General features: G+C 39.7%; 1 protein-coding gene across 2 annotated transcripts in view; it reads right to left on the bottom strand.

The window, feature by feature from the left end:
• Window positions 1-403: 403 nt before the first annotated feature.
• Window positions 404-26988, bottom strand: part of wdr59 (WD repeat domain 59) — a 51125-nt gene continuing 24540 nt past the window's right edge. Inside the window, exons 13-27 of one of the 2 annotated variants that reach the window (XM_031900825.1) lie at window positions 26492-26619; window positions 24620-24784; window positions 23465-23560; window positions 22227-22383; window positions 19321-19390; window positions 14779-14932; window positions 13514-13570; window positions 9007-9140; window positions 7220-7301; window positions 6836-6948; window positions 6505-6643; window positions 5447-5519; window positions 3573-3696; window positions 2154-2296; window positions 404-1866 (exon numbers count right to left, since the gene is read on the bottom strand). In XM_031900825.1, coding sequence (XP_031756685.1) covers window positions 1631-1866; window positions 2154-2296; window positions 3573-3696; window positions 5447-5519; window positions 6505-6643; window positions 6836-6948; window positions 7220-7301; window positions 9007-9140; window positions 13514-13570; window positions 14779-14932; window positions 19321-19390; window positions 22227-22383; window positions 23465-23560; window positions 24620-24784; window positions 26492-26619 — 1871 coding nt within the window. In that variant the 3' untranslated portion in view covers window positions 404-1630. The remainder of the gene's footprint in view (window positions 1867-2153; window positions 2297-3572; window positions 3697-5446; window positions 5520-6504; window positions 6644-6835; window positions 6949-7219; window positions 7302-9006; window positions 9141-13513; window positions 13571-14778; window positions 14933-19320; window positions 19391-22226; window positions 22384-23464; window positions 23561-24619; window positions 24785-26491; window positions 26620-26988) is intronic. The other variant, XM_031900826.1, reaches the window with a different exon arrangement.

Here is a 26988-nt window from a genome sequence, read left to right as displayed (position 1 = left end):
GTCATAAGCTGCTAACTCCTAAATCACAAACTACTGACTTCTTTTCCCGTTATGGTGGGGCACCTCATATGAAAATCTGTCTGAACTTAAACTACAGAGGCTTTGCTGCCAACCTTGGCTTCATGTTAACACATTTCTATGGCACAGTAACACTCTCCTGGCTAATAATAGCCCTCAGTAGCTTAACTAAAATACAGCAGATACCATAGCCTCAGGGAACCAGGCCTGCCTTGTTTTATAGCAGTCCCCCCCCAACCCAGCCCCTTCCTGCCTTAAATTAGGAGGGGGTTCCCCTCAGCTGGCACTGTATGCTACGTAGTTGTCCTAAGTAATATAGGTAGCACTCATGATCATCAATATTTTAGCCATTATGAAAAATTATGAAGGAACAAATGACAACAGGTTAAACATTTAGCATTTTAATTTATCATTTTGTTATCGGAAATCTTATTTACACAGCAAAAGCGATTGGTGATGCAGTAGAATTCAATTGCAGAAACATTGGGTTACATTTGTATAAACTCTTCTTAGACAAGTTTAGATTTTGTTTTAATCCACTTAAATGACATTGAAAAGTGCATCTAGGTACTTATGTTCCTGCCACCTCTGCAAGGCAGGCCAGTGAGCGTGAAAGCTGTTCTAGTATGATGTGTTTGCCTCAGATATACATGAGACTGCGGTGCCTTTAGCAGTCACAATACTATTCTGACCAAATGACTATTTATGTGTGTTTTTTCTTGAAGTAATAAAACAGTAATATGCCTTTAAAGTGCAAGCCTTTTCATAGCACCCTACTGGTCATGGTGCCATGGCGCATTGCAACCTGTGTGTCAGAATAGCTGCATTTCTCTACATCACCATTAAAGGTCCTGCAAGACTGGACACCATCATTACCAAATATTACCTTGGCATTAATCCTCATCCATTTCTGAACCATTTGGCTGTAAAATTACTACACATAAAAACATATGCAATAATGGGAGTCTTTTTGTGAAATGAGGTAGGCAGAATAGATACACATTTATAATGTTAAATATTAACTACAGATATTCAGTGTGAACACAAACAGGATACATAGACACAATGATGAACCATAAAGCACAGGTTTTGGTCTAATCAAGCCATCTTTTAAGATTAAGTGCTTCTCTGGATGAAAGTGTACATATCCAATCTGAAGTGACTGAGGTTGGGTCAAAATAAAGAGGGTCCGTACACTGCAGAATACTCATGATAGCAGCAGAAAGGATAAAAAAGATCAAACACAGCATTTTCCTATATTTACAGCTGCATATTGGAATAGTTTTTCTAACAGTCTTTCAGTATTTGTCCTTACAAATAAACCCAGTTTGCTCCTTCATCTGTTATGGTGGGCATGTCCTTAAAGGCTTAAGTTCTGAGAACTCAGTAGTCTGTTACCCAATAGTCTCTTTTCTGGGCAGTGCACATTACAGCAGCCTTCCCATAAGAAAACAGCCAGCCTATGATGTATTGGCTAGAGTGTCTCTGTGAAACGTGCTTTTTTATAAACCAGTTACCAGCCCACTTCCTGGTGCACTTCCTGCTATAACTTGTAAATGTACATTAGGCTGGTCGGCTGCAGCAGGCAGCATTTCTTAACACAATTTAATCATCAGAACGTGCTTTCTAGTAGGCAATGGCACCCACAGCCAGTTGGGCAGACTTCTTGTGTGCTAAACCACTCCAACATGTGTGCGGTGTGCCCCCCATGTCCACAGCTTAAGCAGAAATTAGACGATCCTCGGACTGCCACGTGACAAATGGCACACTGAAAAGTGAAGCCCTTGCAGATTGCACACTGTGTTCCACGTACCTCACTGCGGCAGTGACTGCAATACACTCCAAATTCTGCGTAGGAAACAAAAGTACATAGTTACATAATGATCATCTGAGAAACAAGAAAATTACCAGAAAAATGAATTCTCACACCCACAATTTAGTCATGAAAATACCCCCAGGGCAAAATAGAGGAACAAACTTTATGCTTCTGCCTCTACAGAGGAATCTCTAGATTTGGTATATTTACAATTTATTTAGCAAAGATCTTGGGCCAAAGGAAAAAATGCCACTTCAGCTGTGACCCTATGCTCTCCATTCCCTTCTGCAGCCATACTTTGCTGTGTACAATCACTTACCTATGCCTCGATGAGGCTCAGGGGGGCAAGAAACAAACTTTAACACTTCAGCACGTTTCTCCTGAAGACCCCAGCGGTACAAGATTTCTCCGTAACACTTCTTAAAGTCATCAAATTGCTGGGCATTGGCGGGGTCCAGCAACCTAAGCAGAATCATACAATAGTATCAGTAGTTTCATCATATGTCAATTTAAAACTGGGCACACATGGACAGAAATGGTTACTTTTTCCATTGGAGTGTGCCTCGCAATAGAGAAGATTGTAAACGAATAGTATTGTCTGGACTAGAACTAAGCGTAAGCAGAAATGCTAGGAGCCTCAGTCACATAATTTTAAGTGATCCAGCTGTATTTAATATCTGTGCCACTTTTCTGAAATAATCGTTTTCTAAAATCACTCAAAAATTTCCCTACCACATGTGGCCAGGTGACTCCTTTATTTGCTACTGCACTTAAGTATGCACCCTGTATTGTAGGAGACAAAATTAGTTCAGTGTAGAATAGAACTCGTCCCATACAGGGTACACATCTGAGAGCAGAATAAGGTTGAGGATTCACATAGCTGTGTGTGTGGGGGCTTCCTTGCCCCCTGTGCCACTAGTGCTGCATAAGTTGCATGTCTAAATGAGCTGGTTAGGGGAAGGGTGGGAGGTGCTTAAGTGCCTTAACCCAGGGGTCCCCAACCGCCGGGCCATGGACCAGTGCCGGGCCGTGGGCTGCTATCCACTGGGCCACCGCTGGTCCCGGCTGTGTCGAATATGAGGCGCACATAAAAGCGCAAATTAATGCACTCAGCATGCATAAATCCGCAAATTAATGTGCACACCGTGCTTAAAGCCGTGAATTAACATGTGCAGCGTGCATAAATCTGCGAATTAGCGCATTATGCACATAAAGGCGCAAATAAACACGCCCCCCACCCCCTCCGAGCTGGTACTTGGAAAAATTTTCCTGCTTGAAACCGGTCCTTGGTGCAAAAAAAGTTGGGGAACACTGCCTTAACCAACCAATCACCAACCAAATAGCTGCTGAAATTCCAGACTGGAGAGCTGCTGAACAAAAAAACGAAGTTGCAAACTGTCTGAATATCAGCCTCCAGATCATCCTAAAAGTTAATGTAAAGGTGAACTTTGCCAAGTCCACTAGAAACACCCACAAAGGGTTTTGTACCGCAACTCTGGGGTGATTCTCTGTCCTGACTATCCACTTTCTGGGTTTGGCATTTAAGCTGGGTGGTATGTATGCTTTTTCCGACAATACTTTTTGCTACGTTAGCTGTCTTAGTGTGATATTTCTTTCTGAGGAGACTTATATAAAGAGCTTTTTTGGGCATTACCACCTCTGTTTTTAATACTTCTGTGTCCAAGATCATTGTACTAAGTTTTAAACCTACAAAATTATTCAATAATACTGTGATCACCGTTTGTTCTTGTCATGCTGATCTCTCTCCCGTTCCCGTGGATCCACATAATTTATGTTACAGTATCGATATTCATCTGGAGATGCTTCTCCCCATGAAGCCCCATGGTCAATATCTTGAGTCCCTGTTAGAGCACATTATTAGTTATATTCCAGTACGTAATTGATTAATACATGTTATTACCTTCAACTATATACACTCGTTTTCAAGCAATTAACAAGGAGAAGTATTTATAAAGCAACAGCAAATTCCTCACCACTATACAACTAAAAGGGTGTACACGTTAAACATACAAAGTACACACATAATATCTGTATTTAAACTATGCTAAATTGTGAAATTGGAGGAATAATTGGTAGTAATAACATTTTTCATTTAGGAAATGAAGTTTGGAGTTTTTGGCACCATACCTCAATATTTAGAGAACCTATATGCATAATCGATGCAATAAATATGTAGCCCTGGAACTGCTTTTACAGCACAGAACATCCCTTACAGGGCAAGGAAAGCTGATGCAAATATATTAGGCACCCCAAGGGAATTCAATTGCAAACTTTACTCCCTGCACCTTTGTGCAAAAAAATACAGAAATTACCATGCATTTTTTTCCCACAGAGGTGTGCTGGTCTAGGGAAGAAAATTACCAACTGAATTTACCCCCCCCCCCCCCCCCCCCAGTGAATTTAGCTTTGTTTTCTAAAAGAAGGGTTTCAATGGGATCAAAACTAAAAAAAACTGATGTTAATTGATTCAGAGGGGTCCTCTGTGCAGTTTTGCAATTTAATTTTCTTTAGAGGTTTCTGAAACTGCAGGATTTTAGTGTCACTTTTAAAATTCAGTAAACCCACGGATTGCTAACACTTAGTTATGCCAAAAGCCTGTTATTAAAGAGAGAAATCTACGAGGCAGGGGCTGCCTTCCATTTGCCTTTTTAAAGAAAAAGACTATACCTCTAGCAATATAGGTCTCTATAAAAATATATAATGTAAAACAGCTCATATGTAAAACCCTGCTTCATCTAAATAAACCAACAATTTTCATAAAGTATAATTCTTTATACTTCTAAAGCAAGTAAAGTACTTGCATTAAAAAGGACTTTTCACAAAGGATGAAAACATAATGTTGCCGCTTTACAGATTCCAGGTAAGGTGTCATTTTCAGAACTACAGCTGGAATGCACGCATACCATACCATGGTGACCGGTCGTTTAGTCGATTGGACAGGTTAGGAAAAATTTGGTCAGATACCGATAAAATTTGTACATGTATTGTGTATCTGACAATATCCTTGGGGGTCCTACAATGCATATCCAGGAAGTCACTTTCGTACAATTGGTGTCTGCCAACTATTTAATGTTCAGAACATCCTCCAATTTTATCCTACAATTTCAGTCTGAATGTTAGTTTTAGATTGTTGCATTTAAACGATATCTGAATGTTCGTCAGAAAAAGACTAAAATCTGAATGTGTATGGCCACCTTAAGTGTAGTTTCTGGAACCAGTGCTTAAAGAGATACTGACTCCAGAGGCTAAATATCTTTTACATCCATCATAATATTGTCTTTTCATGCTATTTATAATGTTGCCTTAAAAGTATTTGCCCAATGTTTTTACATTACATTACCTATATGATCCCCCCCCTATTAGGGGGCTGCCATATTTATACAGCAGTAGTCTGTTAACTCCAGCCTATGGCAGGATCAACCTGCCTTCAGCCCAACATATAAAGTGCAATAGGACAGCACCCTTAAACCATGTTGGAGAGTTAGCTGAGGTTAGTAATGCTGGGCCAGTAGGGACCTTCGGGCAGAAATATTTATGCATCAGTATTTACTACATTGCAACACAGTTCTAGAGTATTAATAGGGGTCTTACCAATTGTCCAGCCGCTATTGCTAAATCCAGGATCAGACATACTGGAACCTGACCCGGAGGATGTAAAACTGGGCTATAAGAGGAATGTAAATATAAAAGAGTCAAAAGGGTTAGAATTATATAACACTGTATTTGCAATCTCTCCATATAGGAAAAGTCAGTACCATAAGTGACTGCTATTGAATCAGGGCTATTTAGTGGTGTTTCTGGGTTAGCATCACTCATCCAAAGCTGTTGCTAAACAAAGGAAATCCACACTTTTTGTCAGAATAGCAAATTCACTCAGGGGCACTGCTGCCATAAGGGAAGTTGAGAATCTTGCCCCACGCAGCAGCACTCAGTGGGTAACCAGGGGCAGAAAAAAGATGCTCTTGGCAACTTTTAAGAGCTGAAATTCTGTTCTAAAAACAAGATTTTGGCTCTTCAAGCGCAAAGAGTGCCACTGTGCTCTCTGCACGAGTAATTCACACCAACCCTCGACCCACTCTAAAGCTAAAAAATTAACAAGGGGGCGGCATCGGAAAGGCAGCATCAGGGTGGCACAGCCCCAAAGAGCCACTGAATAAACTGTACATAACAAGCCAAGTTCCATCTGTCATTTTTTTACTACAATGTGGTTCTACAAACATATTGCTGCTGAGCTCTGTTACAATCATTATTTCCCTAGTTCAACACTTGTGACACTGGAATTCATTATCTGTAGACTCCTGACATACATTATTTAACAATGATCACACCTTACCCAGTTTATAATGTTTCTAGGACCTATGTATACCCTTCTATTAAATTAGTTTTTCTACTTTTTGAGGGACATTATGTTCAGCCAAATTCAATTTGAACCATTATAGTCATGTGACTTTAAAGTTGTTTCACATATAAGTGAAGGATGATATCCCTGCACTGAGCACCATTTTGTTTTTTGTGGCTTTTTTTTTTCTGGCCCTCAGAACCACAGAAGTTAGACAGTACTGGGTTATATCATGCCTCAAAAGCCTTTCATTATGTGATATCAATCATATGCAACAAAGGTGCTTTGAAGAATTAAAGGAAGATCTTACATATCGGCTGTGGGCTGAGCGTGAAGGAAATGTTGGGCAAGTTGTTTGTCCACCTCCTTGAGAGAGAAACTGGGCATCAAACACACTGCACAACATGGCCAGTGTTTGAACATCATGCAAATGGCAGTAATGAGCTAGTCTGTGAAAAAAGACAAAAACAAATTGGTATCAGTCCAAATGTTGTGGAAAAAGAGCTATTTGAGATGCAAGGAGCAATATATAAATCAATGAAATGCTGCAAGGCTATCTAAGGTGCACAATGGTGCCAATGCACAGTGTGCTTATGATAGAAGTGTAAGAGTTACACACACTGAAGTAAAGCAAACCATACAGTGATTCCAGAAGCTGCCGGCCAAACGGGTGACGCGCCCATGGGGTCTCCGCATCAGGATCAGACTTGGGGCTCAGACATACATCATTAGCAGCAGCAGCAAGAGCCCAGACCTGCACAAAGCATGATTAGAAACAAGCTACTGGCACTGTTTTGATACTGTACAGGAACAAAAGTTGGGCAAGTATATGAACTGCTTTAAATCTGGAGGTGCATTTTGCACTTTTTGGTGCTATTTCACTTTTTGTCTGAACTTTCTAATGCTGTTTAAAGCTGCTTCTAAACCCACCTGCTTCAAAGCTGGGTAACCACCAATATTCAAAGAAAGATTACAGCAGGTGCTTACACTCCACTGAAAGACAGCTTAATAAAACGGAAACGCACCTGCACTAGATCTCTGCGCCCCACACTCAGTGCAGCAGTTGCATTTTTCTGACACATCTCTTGGAGGTCACGGTGGTTGAGGCTAAAAATCAAGGAAGAAAAGGAGAGTAAGGTGTGCGTGTATTAGTGCTGTGCAACAGTAACAAACGCACGGAGAAAAATATAAACAAAGCTGAGTAAAAATGAATAACAAAAGAAAATGTTGCAGGAAGAATGAAATCAAAAAATGTGAATGTATAAATACTGACTGTGTTAATTTACAACACTAGGAAACAGAAAAGCATAGAGAAACAGAAGTTCTTACACACTTAGAGGAAATGTTACATGGGCAATTCTGATGCTGCACTTAGCCGTTATTTTTTATAAAACTATATAATCACTAGGTTCTTAAAAGAAGCAATATCATGGTTATCAAACAACTAAAACATTGCCAAGGCTATTGCCCAGTGTAATGCCTGTAATATATTCCCCTAGTCTGCAAACTACACTAGAGTTTTAAGAAAACCTTTAAAACCAACTTCTCTGTGTAGCCTAACCTCTAACCCAGTGCTATCCAACAGCCCATGATCACCCCCTTGTGTGGCCCCCATCTATCTGGCTGTTTTGAGTACTTATCTTTGTGTAAACTTTAAATGGTATCACATCGAACTGGCCCCTCCTACATTGTTTACACCTTAGATTCAGACTTTAAGCCCCTGTACTGTTCACACCTGTTAGGCCTGCCCTACTCTACCTGCCTGTGTATGCCATACTCTGCCTGCCCTATGCTGCCTGTGTGTGCCATGCTCTGCTTGCCCTATGCTTCCTGTGTGTGCCATACTCTGCCTGCCCTATGCTTCTTGTGTGTGCCATACTCTGCTTGTTTGCATTTGGAAATAGTTGTTAGGGGGTCCCTAATGTGTGTAATTATGTGCTGGAGGTTGCTGTGCTATTTATGGGGGAGATAGATTTAAGGGTGTGGCTTAATATGACTTACTAAACTTCTTTTACATGAGTGATATCTCTGCAGTAAGCACCATTTGTTTTTTTGGTGTGCTACCACCACTAATGTGGGTATGGTCGGCAAACTTGTGATAACATGGGTGTGGTTTAAAATGGGCATGATTTAAAAGGGAGTAGTCAAAACTGGCTTCCATTATCAGCCCTCCACCATGTAGACCAGAAAGATTCTGGCCCCGGTACCAGAGGATGGACAGCACTGCTCTAACCAATTAACCTCTAGTAGCTCTCTGATGCATTACTTCATTTTCTGAACCAAAACAACAACCTTATGACATCCTGCTTATTTATTATCTCCTAACACTAACATTACCATATTTATGTCTTGTATATCCCCGCCACTGTGGAAAAATGTGGTCTCTTTATAAATAAAAATATATTGCAATATATTCAAGCTGGCCAACTACGTCAAACTCATCACTGGGGTGTCCAGTCCTTAAAGGAGAAGGAAAAGCTAAGTCACTTGGGGGTGCCAAAATGTTAGGCTTTAAAGCAGGAAGACTGGCCATTCAAAAACTGTCAATACACTTAAGAACTAATACCCACAGAGACTTTCCTACAAAGTAATTTAATGTTTTCCCACTGCTTTGTGGACACACTTGTCACCTTTTTAAAAGGAAAAAAAAACCCCCAAAAAACTATTCTGTAATTAACAGGTACAATAACAATAATTATCTTTTTAAAATGATCTTTTTTGTGAGACAAGCAACAGAATTGCCCAATAGGATTGTTTATACAGGCTGAGACACAAACAGTCTAGTACAAAATGCCCTTTGCACAAATCTCACATGTACAGCTCTCCCAGGGCCTTGTGTACAGTCAGCAGGCATGAGATGTCCTGGATTATAACTTTGCCAGCTGCTTTGATTGGCCGAGAGTTTGCGTCGCTGTTTTCACGCTTGGATTTCCACCTCCGAGATTTCTGAGGGCAGAAAAAAGTAATACAGCATTATTAAAGTACTGTATTACAATATACCCTGCAAGACCTCTTTAGCGCACCCAGGTTTAAACTCTGTGAAAGCTAATAAGGTACAGAGAACAGTCTTTTCAAACACTATTCTAAACATATTACTTAAAATAACTCCCCAGGTCCTGAAATTCATAGTTTTGCCATAAAACAGATCAACAACTGAATACAAGAAAGAAACATACAATGTGGATAAGTTTTTAAATTGTACACCACAAATGGCTTTTTTTAGTTGCTTTATATTTTTATTGTTTACAGTTGTTTGAAAATGTTGGTTTTAAATATGAATGAGATTAATTTTCCACAAACCAAATACACATCTGAATAATTTTCCTAGCATCCTCTTAATAATTAGGGTAACTAATATGCTGTGATGTTCTGGGGACATTGTCTGCACACAGGCTGTCACTTATCACACAAATGGTTATTCATTAAAACAGGATGGGATCATGGGAAATCAGAAGGGCCAAGAAAAGTACTTTCATAATATTGTTATGTATATTCTGTGGTTTGGCACAACTGTTTACCATACGTACATAATTTTGGGGGACAAATGTAATCTTTAAAACCTTGATATTATTGCATTAAATTATTACAGAACAAAGGGGCTTATTTACAATGTTGGGCATACATAGCTGCTGTACAGCAGTTCCTAAACCCACAGTTTAGCAAATATGCACCAGCTATCAGTCTTAGCTACCCTTCCCAAGTATAGGATATTTTGGGCTCCCTAAAGCAATTCCCAATGGGCACAGGTCTAGTTTTGCTCATTATAGTAAGTAGTAGGTCTGATTTACAGGGCTTTCTCCCCAGGGATTTTCTGCGGCCACCTAGAAGCCTAATGGGAGATATTTTAACAATGTGGCATGCTGTGTTAAAGTCTTGCCCACTTCTGTCCTGCTCACCTTAAGCATGCTGGGTATTTAGCAAGGCATGCTAGAACATAAGGAAAGCATTGCTGTTATTTCTTTGGCCCATATTGTATATTAATCTTCACAAAGCAGCAACATATTTGTCAGAACTACATAATTCAGACATTATGTTTCTTAAAATGATTGTATCCATATAAAAAAGCAACAGTTTGCTTTGTATTTGCTTCTATTGATACTGTATGTAATATTTATAATCAAAAAATGTTCTCTTCAAAAGACAGGACACAGAGCCTGTCCAAATAAATGCCATTCCTGAAAATGTAGCTGTATTGTTCAGTAGACTGGCATTCTACATTGATGAACAATTAACAACAATCGATGATTCCCTATTTAGGAAATAAACAGACCATAAACTACCACAGAAATATCCTTTCATATAAATATGGTGGCACAATAACTAATAACAAACCCCTTCCACTGCTCTTTATACCACACTACATGTAAATATTGAAAGCACAGTGAGAGAAGGTGTAGTGACAGATGAAGGAAGACCAAGAGTAACAGAAAGATATACAAACAGCTGTATTAAGGATACTGATTGAGATGGTATAGCATACAGCTTGAGAGACACAGAAGAACAAGCTAATGGGAAGAGGGGAAATAAGGAGGACCTCTTTCTTAAAGGATAAGTAAGCCTTTTATTTTGAAATCCCCTAAAAGTATTCTTAAACAGCCCCCAGAATAGCATTTCTTTCTCTCTGTATGCCGATCTATTTTGTTTCTCTACTGAACTGCAATTCTTTTACTGACTTCCTGTCTAGTATGAAGCTCCACCCCTTTTGCTTTCTGAGCACTCCTTCATCCTCCGACTATGAAGACCTCACAGAGGGAATGCTCACTGACTGCTCAATTGAAATCAATCAGGCACGTGCAGTAGGCAAACTTAAATAACAAAACGTTATGTATGAGCATTTGTTAACATCTTACCCCATAGTATGGTGGATCCAGGTACTCAAGCCCCAGACCTTTAGCATTAGGAGCCAACTTAGGGAATTTTCACAGAAAGAATGGCTGGCACTATTCAAGATCACCACCAAAATGAAGTTGAGAATACTTAGTTTATATTAAAAGCATTCCAAAATGTATTAGTTATACAAAATTATACATAGATGGCCTTATGCATTTCGTGCCTCACAGGACACTTAATCATAGGCTCATAGGTGCAGTAGGCACCTCTTTGAGGTCATCATAGTTGGAGAGAGGAGTGCTCAGAAAGCAAAAGGGGCCGAGCTCCATACTAGACAAGGAATTCAGTAAAAGAGCTGTATTTGAACTGGCTGTAATAGAGAAACAAAATAAATATAGATGCAGGGAGAAAGGAATGTTATTCTGGAGGCTGTACAATGTGTAATTTTAGGGGATTTAAAAAAAAAAAAAAAAAAAAAAAGTTTACTTATTCCTTAACCAGCACACCCACTTGTTGCAAAACTGCAGCAATATTTTTAGCTCTTGCTAAATGGTGTAAAATAAAGCATTTCTGTGCCGGCTATCTATAATCAGCTGTGTGCTCACAGAGTGAGCTTTGAGCAAAATATATACTTAGTATCTCCATAGTATACCTAAAACATTGATGCTAATTTCCTGTAAGCTTCTCTTATCTGGCATTTTTATTTGTGATACAATTTTGAAGGTGCACAACATTCATAATATTGCTTGCAGCCCATTTGCCAAAGTGCTTTCAGATGGAAACAGTCAGTATGCTTGCAGAGAGAAAGACTGTCTTAAACACTTATTCATCCCTAACAATCAATGGGGCACAAGAAAAATGGCCAGTGCAGCAAGGAGGTCTTTAACTAGTCCTGTTTGATATGAGGGAGCACATTTTATAATCAAAGCCATACGCAACCACCTGCACTGTTCATATTTTTAGGACATCTGCTATGCTAAACTGTTTGAAAAAAGTCAGCCACATGCAGGCAAAACATCTGTAGTCTGCTCACACACACAGCCAACTCTGAACAGAAAACTAAGTGAACTGCTACACATTCTTGCATATAAAATGTCAGCTAAAAATGCCATATGACTGCTGACTGGGGTCCTCAGCAGATCCTACTGGTAAGAAATAAAAATGATCAGGTTAGAATACACTTTGATCATTCTGTTGAGCTGCTTTACAGTCAAGCTTTACTGGCAGAGAAACTCTACCTTGGAACATCAAATTTAATTTATCAAACACTTAAGCTTCTATACGGAGATCCTAAACATATAGACTATGCTAAAAATAGTGGCTAGATGTGAAAATGTAAATTAGCGCATTACCAGAAGTTTCCCACAAAATGTGTATTAACAAATTATCACTTTTAAGTATTTTAAATCAGTAAGCAGCACTTACCTTTTTTATGGGGAAAAAATGCTTCCTTTACTTCTGTGTCTTTCGTAGGATGTCCTCATATGAGGCAAGACCAAGTGACACTGTGAATTTATTTTACTTTTGCCACACCACAATTACCATGGTTATCTATGCTTCCCAATTACATACAGTGTGCCCATAATATAGAATTAGTCTAACTGTGTCCACTAAAAAATTAACCTTGCTATGCCAACAAAGGATCACCAAGAGTGATTGTGCTAATTCGAGAACAGTAATTTGGACAATTGACATGAACAGAGAGTGACGGCAGGCCAAAGACAAGTAAGGGTAAAGTAGTGTTTGCAGAAGTCAGCCCTAGATTCAGAGGCAAACACTACTGGGAGGTGGTTAAAAAGGGGGAAGAAATGTTGGGTGATGAAGGGTATTTAGTTCCAGTTTCACAAAGAAAAGGAATATAACACCCAAGGCGGAAAGAAGGGAAAAGGAACAATGCATAATTAGTGACAAAAAAAGCAAGATTATGCAAAGGAAGCAGCTCACCAAAGAGAAAGATAAGCAACCAATCAAAATAATTCTGAAAATGAGAAGGGAAGCCAGAGAGGATTATGGGAAAGACTATAGCACAGAAAAAAATAGAGTTAAAAAAAGCGACAAGAGACATTCCCGATATATATATTTGCAGATTGTGGCAAGAGGGAAAGGATTATTACAAAGCTTGGGGACTAAGAGCCCAAGAATAAAACAACAATTGGTTATAATTATACTTAAGCAATAATATGGACTGGTTCGTGCGTGCCTACTTTATTAGTTTCAAGTAAATTATATATATGCATTTGATTAGTGAATGAGCTTTTCTATTTGCATAGAGCCATTCAGAACTTGTTAAATCAAATCATATTATTTAAGTAGCAAAAATAAGGAAGCTCTGCAATGTAATGTTAATGTAATACAATGTGCTAGTGGTTCGTCTCTGGGTGTACTGCTTGTAAACAGAGAGTCAGAGGTTTATTCTTGGGGTCTTAGACAAACTGCACCAGATATTTGAGCAGGAGAAAGAGGCAGTTACTTAGCAAAGGGCACAGTACCGGGAAGTCGTTAATCACTTGGATGGACCATCGCCTGCGAGCAGACAGGGGGGGCGTCTGCATGTCAGAAGAGGTGAAGGGAAAGGAGGATGAAAGGGAGATTGAGGAGATAGAGAAGAAAAAAAGGGAAAAAAAATCATCAAGAAAAATACCTAAAATTATTTTGCTTGGCCAATGAAGTTCTTTGAAAATGTAAAATTGCCCTGGCAGTTCTTCACTTTGCTCCACAGAAGCACTGGTTAAAACCAAAATTTTAAGGACTGCGTATTTGTTCTGTTCTAGTGATCTGAAAACGTACTGCACAGCAGCCGATTTGAACATAATGAAATAAGTGCATTAAGTGCACCTATTACACCTTCTCAAACATCCCCAAATCTCTGGGGTGTGCCCCATTATGGTGGCCTGTGACATTGGCCCAACACTTAAGGCACTTAGACTGAGATTTTGGGTGGGTTTTAATTTACTATGCTAGATGTTTGTAGAGGTCCAATTTGGATGATTTGTGTGACATTTTGGCTAAATCCTTATTTGCTGTCTGTGATTTTTTTAAAACTACAGCAAGATGGCTAATGTAAAAATATTTACAAACAAGGTAAGGGGAAAAGCTGACCTAGTTTACGACCACAAGGTGGGACCTGAACCTAAAAGTATGAAAAACACTACAGGACAACTTAGCAGTGGCACAATGGGAAGCAGTGAACCAACTGGTGTGCGCTCATTTAAAGTTAAACTATGTATTATTTTACTATTTGGCCATAACAAAGAACTAGCAGCAGCATGCAAATTTCTAGATAAATACAGAATACTGAGCTACTGCACATGGAATAAATAATATATTTCTAAATAAGGGACAAAAGAAAACACAGAGGCAACATCTATTGCCACGCTGCCCACTTACAAGGACTACTAAGCAGCAATATTTGTGCTGTCTTAATTTAACCCATGTTAGAAGGTGGGTGGAGCTGGCAACCCAAGACACCTTCAACTCATTCTTTGGCAGGCACACAGTGACTGGCTGGTGCAATATAAATCAAATTCAGCTAATTGCAAAGGTGACATATGTGTATTAATGACCTGCAGATTGCAAGTCAGATAGGGGCTGTAAGCATGCTGCAGAATCTGCAGCATGCTTGGCACACAAGCGTGTATCTCAAGTATTACTCAATTGGGTGCCTTTCCCAATAAGTGACAGTAACATTTATAGAACATTTGCACAATTATAAGAACAAATTTTAAGTAAGGCGGCTATTGCAGAGCCTACATACCCTTTCTTTGTAATAAAATGAACTAATGGAAACTTGCTCCTTCTCACTGCGAGTTGGACTCCCACTGTATATACGAAGGTTTCCTGGAGTCTCTGTTCGAATATTCATGGGCGCCATCACTCCAGTGTGATAAGCAGAGAGGGCAGATAGGGATCTGCAAGCAAAGTTTATAATTATATCACTTTGTAGAAAGACCTGTAAATGGGATGAAACAGATATTCCCTTCTTATTTTGATTCAATAAAACTTAGCCTTTTTACACAGGATAATATTCATAAAAAATACATTAATCATTCATAAAGACTACATAAGGCCTGTCTATAGTAGCTATTTAAAATATTAGATCAAGAGTTAATTCATATACCCTATTTAATAACTGCATAGAATGCTTCTAAGATACCAGTTGTTTATTGTGCACTATTAGTAGTCACATCATATCCCTTTCCCTGCTACAAGCCAAGAAAAAAAAGTTATTTTACTACATAAACCTTAGACTCTTCCAACAGGAGTAGGGAGCAGTAGCGGGTCACCTGGTGGCTTAACCAGGGCGCAATAAGGTCTGTTTGGGGTGTCCCCCCTTGAGTGGTGGGGGGGGGTTCAAAAAGTGTCAACTGAGGAGGTCCGTCTCCTAGTTAAGTGTTAATTGTTGGGGATGTAGACAAAAGGGCTTTGTAGTAGGTGACTTCAGTGAACAGGGAGTGATAAATTGCTCTGATCTTGAGTACGTTGATATCGAACACTGTTTCCTGACAGGACCATATTTCTCTGATTCAGCAATGTTCGTAGATGCTGCCCCAGCCGAGGAGGCTGGAATCTGTTGTGACGATCTCCCAATGGAATACAGAGCAAATTCTGCCCTTCGTGATTGGAGTCTTGGAGCCACCGCCGAAGGTTAAGTGTAATGTGAGCCTCGAGATTGTGGTAAAATCTGTTCCAATGGTAGAGACAGTTCAGATGAAGGTGGCTCATGTGAAATTGCACAGAAGGGATCATCTCGATAGCGGATGTCATAAGTCCAATGAGCATACAATGCCTTGTGGTGATCCCCTTTTGTACTGTGGCACCCTATGCTGTCAATTTTAGTTTTTTTCATTTCTTTTTGTGCTTTTTGTGTAATTAAAAAGCCACCCATGGGAGGAAATGATCTGGAGACACTCGCAGACGTTGATGGTGGCCGTTGAGGAGGATGGTGGAGGAGGACTTTTTGTCTTGTGGAAGGAAATAGCGCTTTCCACCTGTAATTTTGGAGATGAGTATCCAATTCTGAACTAAACAGAGAAGTGCCCTTTTTAGATGTGTGATCAGTGTTCATGTTTTCATCCACATAGCTCGTCTGCCCATGACCAACATAGTGGCTAATTTTGTGAGTAACTGGAGGACAACCATTCAGGAGTTGCATAGGAAATGAACTGCATTCAGGACTTTTGATAGATGAGAGTGCATATCAAAGTTCAATAATCAATTGCTGTCATGGCTTCTTCTAGCCAAAGAACTTGTGTGCGGGTGACGGGTTTAAAAGCTGTAGTGAAACAGGAGAAAATATTTTTGAGCAAGCTGTCAGCTTTTCTGTCCATGGGGTCTTTAAAGAAAGTGCCATCATCTAGAGCAGGGGCCCCCAACCTTTTTTACCTGTAAGTCACATTCAAATGTAAAAATACTTAGGGAGCAACAAATAAGGGCAGTGACTGGCTCTTTGGTAGTCCATATATGGACTGGCAGCCTACAGGAGGTTCTGTTTGGCAGTACACCTGGCCTTCAAGCAACCAAGACTTGCCTCCAAGCCAGGAAGTCAAAAATAAGCACCTGCTTTTAGGCCACGGGGAGCAACATGCAAGGGGTTGGTGAGCAAAGTTTGGTCTGTGGGGCAAAGCGTATCTACACGTTTGTCTTTGAAAGTCTTCTGTCCGGGGTGTTCCATTCCTTCTTGATGTTTTCAGTAACCATGTCAAGTACAGGAAAGCAGTGTTACTTCTTTTCTTTGGAGCCAAAGAGTTTGTCTAACGTTTTGACTTCTTTTTGTTCTTCTTGAATACCAAGAGATTGAAGAATATCTGATAGTAGCTCCTTTACTGCTTTGAATTGAGATTTGTGTGGGCGCTATACTGCACACAGGGATTCTTAAGTCATGTCTTCCCAATCACTGTCTCCTTCTTGGAAGGCCTCTTCCTCCTCAGATGAGGGTTCCTGGGGGTCAAAAATTGTAGAGGCAGGATTACAGTCAGGGCAGTTGTCTGGAGGGTGTGTAGCCACTCTGGCATCTGTGCAGGCGGGTAAGCAGGCTCCTCTGGTGTGTTAGAGAATTTGCATTATTTGGATTCTTTGGATCTATTATAAGATTTTCTGGATAAAGCCCCTGCTGACTCCTTGCTTTTTTGTGCCTCTTTAGAGTCAGAGGATGGATTGGGAGATTTTCTTTGCTCAGTTGCCATGTTAGGCAAGGAAAAAGACAGGCAGAAAAAAAGAGAAGAAAAGATTCTTTAAAGGAGAAGGAAAAGCTAGTAAAAAGTTAATCTCAAGCTGCAGGCATACCTTCAGTTGTCTCAATAGTGCCCTTAAGTCTCCCCATATTTCACCTGTTCAGAAGATCAGAAGCAAAACAGGAAGAAAAAACGCTGAGCTGTGTAAAGAAAGTTCCCATAATGCCTCATTCAGACCAAGTGAACATGCTCAGTTAGTAAGACTATGAGTCAGCTTCCTGCCGATTGGCTCAGATCCACATTCCTAAGGGGGGGAGGGAGTTCTTAGCATTTTTGAGGAAGGGGGAGCAGGAAAGAGCAGAAAGCAGGGTGTCTGTGGCACAGGAATTACAGACACAAGAAATCTTTTTTCAGAGAAGTCAGTGCAGCGTTTCTGTGAGTGCTTATGGCTGTATTTACATAGACCTTTCTGATAAAGCTTACTTAGTTTTTACCTTTCTTTCTCCTTTAAAAAAAAAAAAAAGAGTGCTTGAAACTGCCGCCAGATTTGAAAGGGGGAAACACAAAGACACATTGGGTGAGTAGTGTAGGGCAGTCTGGTATAGCATCTTGCCATCTTGCACCAAACACAATATTAAAGAGCAGCCTCAATTATGCTAGAATTATGAGTTAAAAACAAAAAAGGCACACATATATTATAAAAAATTAAAAAACGCTGTCAAGTATTATAGTGCTAATGTTTAGAAACATATTTAATGGACTCGGGCAGTGGACCTGAGGACCAGTTGAAGTACACACTGCAACAGCTCAAGACAATATACTGTCTTTTGATTTTACTGCTTTAAAATTCACAGGAAAAACGTTTTGTTGAATCATTTTACATTACTGGTTTGTAAATGCACAGACAACAAAAAAAGTTAACTTATATGTCTAGGTAGGGATAGAGGTGTGTGGGTAAATAAGCATGTGCTTGAAGAATACAAACCCTAGATTGTCTTAAACTACCACTGTCTAAATCAGGGGTCCCCAACCTTTTTTACCTATGAGCCACACACAGATGTAAATAGTGTTGATGACCAACACAAGCATAAAAAAAGTTCCTAAGGGATGCCAAATAAGGACTATAGGCAGATTTTCAATAAGGCTAGGGGCTAAGCCTCCCCAAACCTGCTTGGAACATTAGAAATAAAAAATAAACCTCACTCTGTACTTGACTTTCTCTGCGCTGCTACTTTAACATCTGAGTGGGTTTATGCGTTTCTGCAAGCTCCGGTTCTGTTGAAATCAGCTGCATTCTGATTGGATCTTTCTTCTTGTGGCTTCTCCAATCAGAGTGCAGCTCTCTTGACAGACAGTGAAACTGATCAAGCCACAGATGTAGGCAGGACTGGGGGGAGGAAGACACTGCAGAAATGAAGACTGATATGAAGGTTCAGCAGGCTGTTAACTTTACCTAAGAACCTTACTAGCTCTGTGCATTTGCTGCAGATTTCTTCCCATTCTCAAAGGTACTATATTATATATACTCTAAAAGCTGACTCACTAGCTGAAATTAAATTAATTTTTGTAAGGTGGCATCTGTAATATCCTCATGACCCTTTCTCTAGTCCTGAATTAAATCTTTCCCCCTCAAAAGGCCAATTGTTTGTTTTTGCACTTGTAGATTTTTTTAATTTTATCACTGTTTTGTTCATTTCTAGTTAGTTACAGTGGCACCCTTATGAGTGCATGGCTAGGACAAGAACCAAATTGGTGTATCAGTGCCAGTGTTATAGTGCAAGGACATGCCTGAATATCTGCCATCTGTACCCACTGTATCTCACTGCATATAATGTGCTGATCTTGTAAATACAGACTGTATCTCACTGTATATAATGTGCCGGAGATGTCAGTACCCACTGCCAACCCACTAAAAAACATTTAAGCTAACTGGTCACAAACACAAATGGAAGGAGAACCCTCACAGAAGAGCATGTATGAATACTTGCAAGCCTGTTGGAGGCTCTGCTTGGAGTACAACTGTGTCTCTGTGCTTCCATTAAAAATGGGCACCTACTTTGAGGCCACTGGTAGCAACTGGTCTAAATTATACTGTACAAAAAAGTGATTTTTTAAATTATTTTTACCTTGGCGTAGGCTCTGTAGGGGACACTGCACGGTGCATGGTCATCGGTCTTGTAAAATATACAAGGTAACCTGTATAATTAAAGTTACAGGCATGTAAAAGAAATGTAATGTGGTATAAATCAATATTAAAGAAGGTGACATACTAAATATAGGTACTAAAGATAAACTCCCAGTTAAAGCAACTTCTTCTATGACAGGATGAAACTGTGATCTACAGGGCATTAAACCACTCCCCATCAGTGAAAGACAAAAACAATTCTACATTTTCAAAAACTGCGAATACACGGTGGCGTCACAAAATACTTTTGTATTACTTGCATAAAATATTTGAGTATACTTTAAAACGTGTTGAGTTTCATACAAAATGATTCATTGTGTATGCAGCATAATACATTGGCCATATTACATGCATGCAATCAGACTGCTTGTTGTTGTTGTTGCATAGTAAATTACCATGTGTATAACTTGAGGGTCAAAACTACATCCTGGATCTAATGTAGCTTAGCCTTTATACATGGTCTCCTGTAAGATTTTATTACTTAAGTAGTTTGCAGGACAAAGTTAGTTAGCAAAATATAATGGCCTGGATGTTTAATGAGTCTGATTTTATTAAACATTGACAAACAAGGACTTTTACAACAAGACTTCTAGGCATGATAGAGGTATACAACCCACTTAGTTGGTTCATCATACCTCACAGTTAAAGTAACATGAATATTATATAAGGTGTTACTGCCCCTTTGGACACTCTTTTAAATAACAAATATGCCAAGACTGTAATTAATTCTGAGAGTACTTACTCCTGAATCCTTGATTCCTCAGAACAAGAGCCGGAATAGAAGGTATTTAGAAAAACTCTCCTACACAGCAGATCCACTGTGCGAAATTTTTTTTATGTACAGAAAGTACAAACCGGATTCCAAAAAAGTTGGGACACTAAACAAATTGTGAATAAAAACTGAACGCAATGATGTGGAGATGCCAACTTCTAATATTTTATTCAGAATAGAACATAAATCACGGAACAAAAGTTTAAACTGAGAAAATGTACCATTTTAAGGGAAAAATATGTCGATTCAGAATTTCATGGTGTCAACAAATCCCAAAAAAGTTGGGACAAGTAGCAATAAGAGGCTGGAAAAAGTAAATTTGAGCATAACAAAGAGCTGGAAGACCAAATAACACTAATTAGGTCAATTGGCAACATGATTGGGTATAAAAAGAGCTTCTCAGAGTGGCAGTGTCTCTCAGAAGCCAAGATGGGTAGAGGATCACCAATTCCCACAATGTTGCGCAGAAAGATAGTGGAGCAATATCAGAAAGGTGTTACCCAGCGAAAAATTGCAAAGATTTTGCATCTATCATCATCAACTGTGCATAACATCATCAGAAGATTCAGAGAATCTGGAACAATCTCTGTGCATAAGGGTCAAGGCCGTAAAACCATACTGGATGCCCGTGATCTCCGGGCCCTTAAACGACACTGCACCACAAACAGGAATGCTACTGTAAAGGAAATCACAGAATGGGCTCAGGAATACTTCCAGAAACCATTGTCAGTGAACACAATCCACCGTGCCATCCGCCGTTGCCAGCTGAAACTCTACAGTGCAAAGAAGAAGCCATTTCTAAGCAAGATCCACAAGCTCAGGCGTTTTCACTGGGCCTTTTTCTTTTTGGAAATCTGGGACGCCATGTCATCCGGACCAAAGAGGACAAGGACAACCCAAGTTGTTATCAACGCTCAGTTCAGAAGCCTGCATCTCTGATGGTATGGGGTTGCATGAGTGCGTGTGGCATGGGCAGCTTGCATGTCTGGAAAGGCAGCATCAATGCAGAAAAATATATTCAGGTTCTAGAACAACATATGCTCCCATCCAGACGTCATCTCTTTCAGGGAAGACCCTGCATTTTTCAACAAGATAATGCCAGACCACATTCTGCATCAATCACAACATCATGGCTGCGTAGGAGAAGGATCCAGGTACTGAAATGGCCAGTCTGCAGTCCAGATCTTTCACCTTTAGAGAACATTTGGTGCATCATAAAGAGGAAGGTGCGACAAAGAAGGCCCAAGACGATTGAACAGTTAGAGGCCTGTATTAGACAAGAATGGGAGAGCATTCCTATTCCTAAACTTGAGAAACTGGTCTCCTCGGTCCCCAGACGTCTGTTGAGTGTTGTAAGAAAAAGGGGAGATGCCACACAGTGGTGAAAATGGCCTTGTCCCAACTTTTTTGGGATTTGTTGACACCATGAAATTCTGAATCAACATATTTTTCCCTTAAATGGTACATTTTCTCAGTTTAAACTTTTGTTCCGTGATTTATGTTCTATTCTGAATAAAAAATTAGAAGTTGGCACCTCCACATCATTTGGTTCAGTTTTTATTCACAATTTGTTTAGTGTCCCAACTTTTTTGGAATCCGGGTTGTAGAACAGGCAGCAATCCGTTTGAGGCAGCATCTGCAGACCTGACTTGGGCCACAAACATCTGCTTGTCTGGAAACAACAAACAGGCTGCTATGCTCTAGCATGGCCTTGTTCACACTTGTTCAATAAAACTGCTTTATCTCATGCTAAATATGAGTACAAATTGACACTTTATGCCATACTTTAAAAATAACTGTATGGTTATTTTTTACATAAATATTTTATAGTTGAAAAGTTAAAACAAATGTTTGGTGACCAGTTTATATAGCAGCTTAGCTTTTAATGTCCTGCAATATACATGGTGAAATACAAAAAAAAATGTTGTTTAACTCTTATACTCTGTTTTTCGATCATGTCACATATCAGTTTTTTGTTTTTTGTATTTTTTCATAATTTATTGAGCTTATGTTGCTGGTTTTCAAATAGTACAAAGTTCTGATATTCAACGAATAATAATATACAATTCATGTACCTGCACCACAGAAACGGGCACCAGAAGTTCTTGGAAAGGGGATATTGGCATCCTGGTATGACCCATAGGCATTAGGCACACGGGCAAAAGTTGGCAATGGTGGAGTGATTGGACCCTGTAGATTGTAGGGGCTGCTTGAAGGGCTTGATTCCTGGTTCTGTGGGAAAACATAGTATAAAGAAGTACTTGATTAAAACAGATGGAAGAACCAGAGAGGTTTGGATAAAGTGGGGTTAAAAGGAGCCAAAAACCCCTGCACTGTTCATTAAATGTAGTCAAAACTTTGTTAAAGAAGACACTATTGACGTGCCTTATAAAAAACAAATACTGCTTTAAAACACAAAATAAGAGAATGTTCTGTGTGTGTAACACGAGACACAAATATCTGGAGGACCTAGGGGTACTTATGGATAATAAAGTTTTTAGCCATTCTCTGGAACAACTAGTAGTTACAGGGGTTTTATGTAGATGAAAAGGTTAAGAACTGAATGGATGTGTGTATTTATTTTCAACCTAGATTACTATGTATGTTACTAGGTATGTTACCCTCTGCTTTAACAATGCTTTCACTGCCTGACTCCACAGTGGAGGACATTTTGGATCTTTTCACCTATCTTAATCCTAAACTCATTGTTTCTTTAATTCCTTTTTACCTTAACCTCCCTGGTTCTTACACTGTTTTTTTTCCGTTAGCCCCATTTACCCAAACCTTTCTGATTCTATCATTACATTACCCTCAAAACACTACTCCTCGGCAGCAATGTTCCAACATCTAACATAGATTAAATCTAGATCAGACGTCTGCAAGTTTGGATTTATGGCTCAACATTTGGATGCATAAATGGTCACAGGGGCATAGAAGAATAATCATTTACATGTTTCTGGTAAGTAAAACAGATAAACACTTATTCCCCCAAGCATGATTATGCTTACCAGTTAATCTGTACATCTACAATGTTATCATCTAAAATGCTAGAGTAATAAAAGCACTAAATGCATCACAATGTGCAGTGGAGCAAGTCTCTATTCATATAGAATACAGAATCTTTATGAGATTGACCTAGTATTTCAGTTAATTATAATAACAGAGGGGAAAGCCAGGCAGTATAATCACACACTGGTTTACCTTAGAATAAAAAAAAAATAAGCAAAATTTCTCTGTCCATTAAATAGTGTTTTTTTCCTCCTACGCGTCCTCAAAGATCCTAATCATACCCACTTCAGTTCTAATTTCTCACCACAAAGCTTTCCAGACAGGAAACGAGTTGGCGTAGACAGGGTTCCAAGCAGCTTTGATTGCGTTTCACTTTTTGCAGCGATGTGTCCTTCAGAATCTGACAGACAAAAAAGAGAGTAATAGTGTTTGCTACAGTATCTGTCAACCTAAGTGTAATCTTAATGTCAGCATGCAGTGACTAGGGAGAGCCTGTCACTGTGAGATAAGAGGTATCGCCAGGTATCACCACTGCTAATAAAAAGGGAGATGTTCAAATGCCAAATTGCTTGCTGATGTAAAAATACATGACAAAACTATTTGCCTTATTGGCCATCTAAAAATTAATTAATATGCACGTCTATCATACTTGAAAATATCTAGTATTTATAGTACTAGATGCAGTAAGAATAAAATGTGCACACTTTAAGAGCCAGTTAATAACAAATTAAAATGACTTGTTTTTATATATTTATTCCTTTGTAGTACATGTGTGGGATCCCTTATCCGGAAACCCATTATCCAGAAAGCTCCGAATTACGAAAAGCCCGTCTCCCAAAGACTCAATTTTAATCAAATAATTCAGAATTTTAAAACTGATTTCCTTTTTCTCTGTAATAATAAAACAGTACCTTGTACTTGATCCCAACTAAGATAGAATTAATCCTTATTGGAGGCGAAACAATCCCACTGGGTTTGATTTATGTTTTATTGATTTTTTAGTAGATTTAAGGTATGGAGATCCAAATCACAGAAAGACCCCTTATCCGGAATACCCTTGGTCCCAACCATTCTGTATAACAGGTCCTATACCTGTACTTTACCTGTCAAAACATTTTCTTGGTGCAACAGTTGCTTTGGTTTTTGCAGTGTGCTTGCTAATCTGCTTTGATGTCTGGGGACATGGTTGCATACACGGTACAAACACCAAGCCTAAGCTCCAATATATTGAATATAACAATACAAATACATCTTACTTCTTTATGCCAGCAATGTGACAGTAAGGATATTTTTAATTATAGCATTTCGTACAAAAAAAACGACAAAAATCTTAAAAAGTCATGTCCTCTTTATCAATTTGTCTCTTTTCTGCAGCTAAAACTTCTCATCTCACCGGGAAGAAGTGTGGTAAAGAATAATTCTAGGAAGACTGAGGTGAGAAAAGAAAATAGTCTCTTACCTTTAGCAGCTTGGCTTTCATGGCAGAAGATATGGTTGTTGGAGTGACAAACTGAAAAGAGGGTGCTGCATTGTTGGGATACTGAACAGGGAACATAACCAACATCCTCACTCTATGATTCCCACAATGCACGGAGACAGTGCAGCTTCGGTTCATTGCATCCATCTAGCAGACAACAAGCAGAACTTAACCTATAAAAACCAAAGGCTGGCAAAAATTTGAAAAAATGGCACAGGAGTAAAGTTGTCATTTCAAGATTACAATAAAAAAAATGAATTGAATAAAAATAATGTCCTCAGGTAGCATGCACAGATTAAGCTGACCCCAGACTGAGCTTCAACTGTGCAATTTTTGAAGGCTCCAGTGTTGGACGAACTAACAGTAAAGCTCTCAGCGCAAGAGGGCTCCTGTCATTCCCGCTGAGCAACTCCGCATTTTTCTGCCAGGTACATGCAAGGATTTATATCTTTTAATAAACACATACTGTATGCTTAATGACTTATATTTTAATTTCTACATGGCAGATACCTCATTCCTCTTGTCAATGCAACACTAAGCACTTAGTGTGATGACACAGAGAGCTACTAGTAGCACCTACTTGTCACGGCTACTAAAATACTCTGTCATTGACAATACTGAGAACTGCCTCTGCTAAAACAGTGTGTCTTCACCCTTAAAGTTAAATGTTTATGCATTTTGTATTTATTTTTCTTCTATTGTTTTACTGACTCATTTGTTCTATTGCATTGTTCTACTGCAGTGCTGTCCAACTTCTGTTGTACCGAGGGCCGGAATTTTTCCGACCTACGTGGTGGAGGGCCGATAATGGAAGCCAGTTTTGACCACTCCCCTTTTTGAAACCGCACCCACTTGAAACCACACCCATGTTATCACATGACCATACCCATATTAATGGTTGTAGTACAGCAAAAACCTGCCATACTCTGCCTGCCCTACCCTGCCTGTGTGCCATACTCTGCCTGCCCTACCCTGCCTTTGTGTGTGCCATACTCTGCCTTCCCTACCCTGCCTGTGTGTGCCATACTCTGCCTGCGTGCCATACTTTCACTGTGTGTGCCATTCTTGGCTGGTTTGTGCCATACTTGGCCTGTGTGTGCCATACTCTGCCTGCCCTACCCTGCCTGTGTGTGCCATACTCTGCCTTCCCTACCCTGCCTGTGTGTGCCATACTCTGCCTTTCCTACCCTGCCTGTGTGTGCCATACCTTCACTGTGTGTGCCATTCTTGGCTGGTTTGTGCCAAACTTGGCCTGTGTGTGCAATACTCTGCCTGTGTGTGTGCCATACTCTGCCTTCCCTACCCTGCCTGTGTGTGCCATACTCTGCTTGCCCTATGCTGCCTGTGGGTATGGCACACACAGGCAGCATACAGTGACACAATGCTGGCACTGCTCCTACAGTCTGCACAATAACTATATATTAAAAAACTTTTTAATTGCAGTACCACCTCAGTATATGTTCTTTTTGTAGTATGCAGGGATTATTTGTGGGTTTCTACTGCTCCTGAGGTGTGAACAGGGGAACAATGGGGGTGATTACAGCCTGAGCCTGAGGTGTGAACACTGCAGGGGGTGAACAATGCAGAGATTAAAAGGTGTGAACAACACAGGGGATTACATATTTAAATAATACAGCCTGATTACAGCCTGAATCTGAGGTGAGAACCATGCAGGGTGGGCAGTTAATCTCAGTACTGATACCATTTAAATCTTACACAAGGGTAAGCCATCAAAGCAGCCAGACAGGTGGGGGGCCACACAGAGGGCCCGCGGGCCGCCAGTTGGACAGCACTGTTCTACTGTATAGTAGCACTATATAAATAAAAAAATAAATAAATTAAACAGCAGCTCACCTCAATGTTGACATTACGTATATGCACATTAATCAAGGAGAACTCTTGCTGCAGTGTCTGTGGAAGGCCCAGTTGCTCAGAGGTTCCCAGAATCATAGGAGTTGTGGGAGATTCCTCACCAAAAGCAGCTGGAATTAAAAAAGTACATCAGTAACAGCCACCTTTTCAGCAGATTTTTTTTTTACACATATATGCAGTTACAGGGCCGCATTAAGAGCTGTTGAGTAGGAGCCATGGTGTCGGAAGCAATTTTGGGTACCCTAATAAATTTAAATTGTAATGAAAAAGAAATACAATGTAACAATGTCCGATTTCACAGATAACAGTCATAATAGTGCAGAAAAGTAAAAGTACTTTTCTGCTGTAAGAACAAACCCCAGTAAGTAGTTGTTTCACTAGTATGAAGTCCAGCTGCACTATTACAACGTTACTGTTTTAATTGTTTGTCTTGTAGTTTGAATGTTAGCAGACACAATCTTCATATAGCTTTAAAATTG

This window comes from Xenopus tropicalis, chromosome 4 (genome assembly GCF_000004195.4).
Source record: "Xenopus tropicalis strain Nigerian chromosome 4, UCB_Xtro_10.0, whole genome shotgun sequence".
NCBI lineage: Eukaryota > Metazoa > Chordata > Amphibia > Anura > Pipidae > Xenopus > Xenopus tropicalis.
This window is presented reverse-complemented; position numbering and strand designations above follow the sequence as displayed.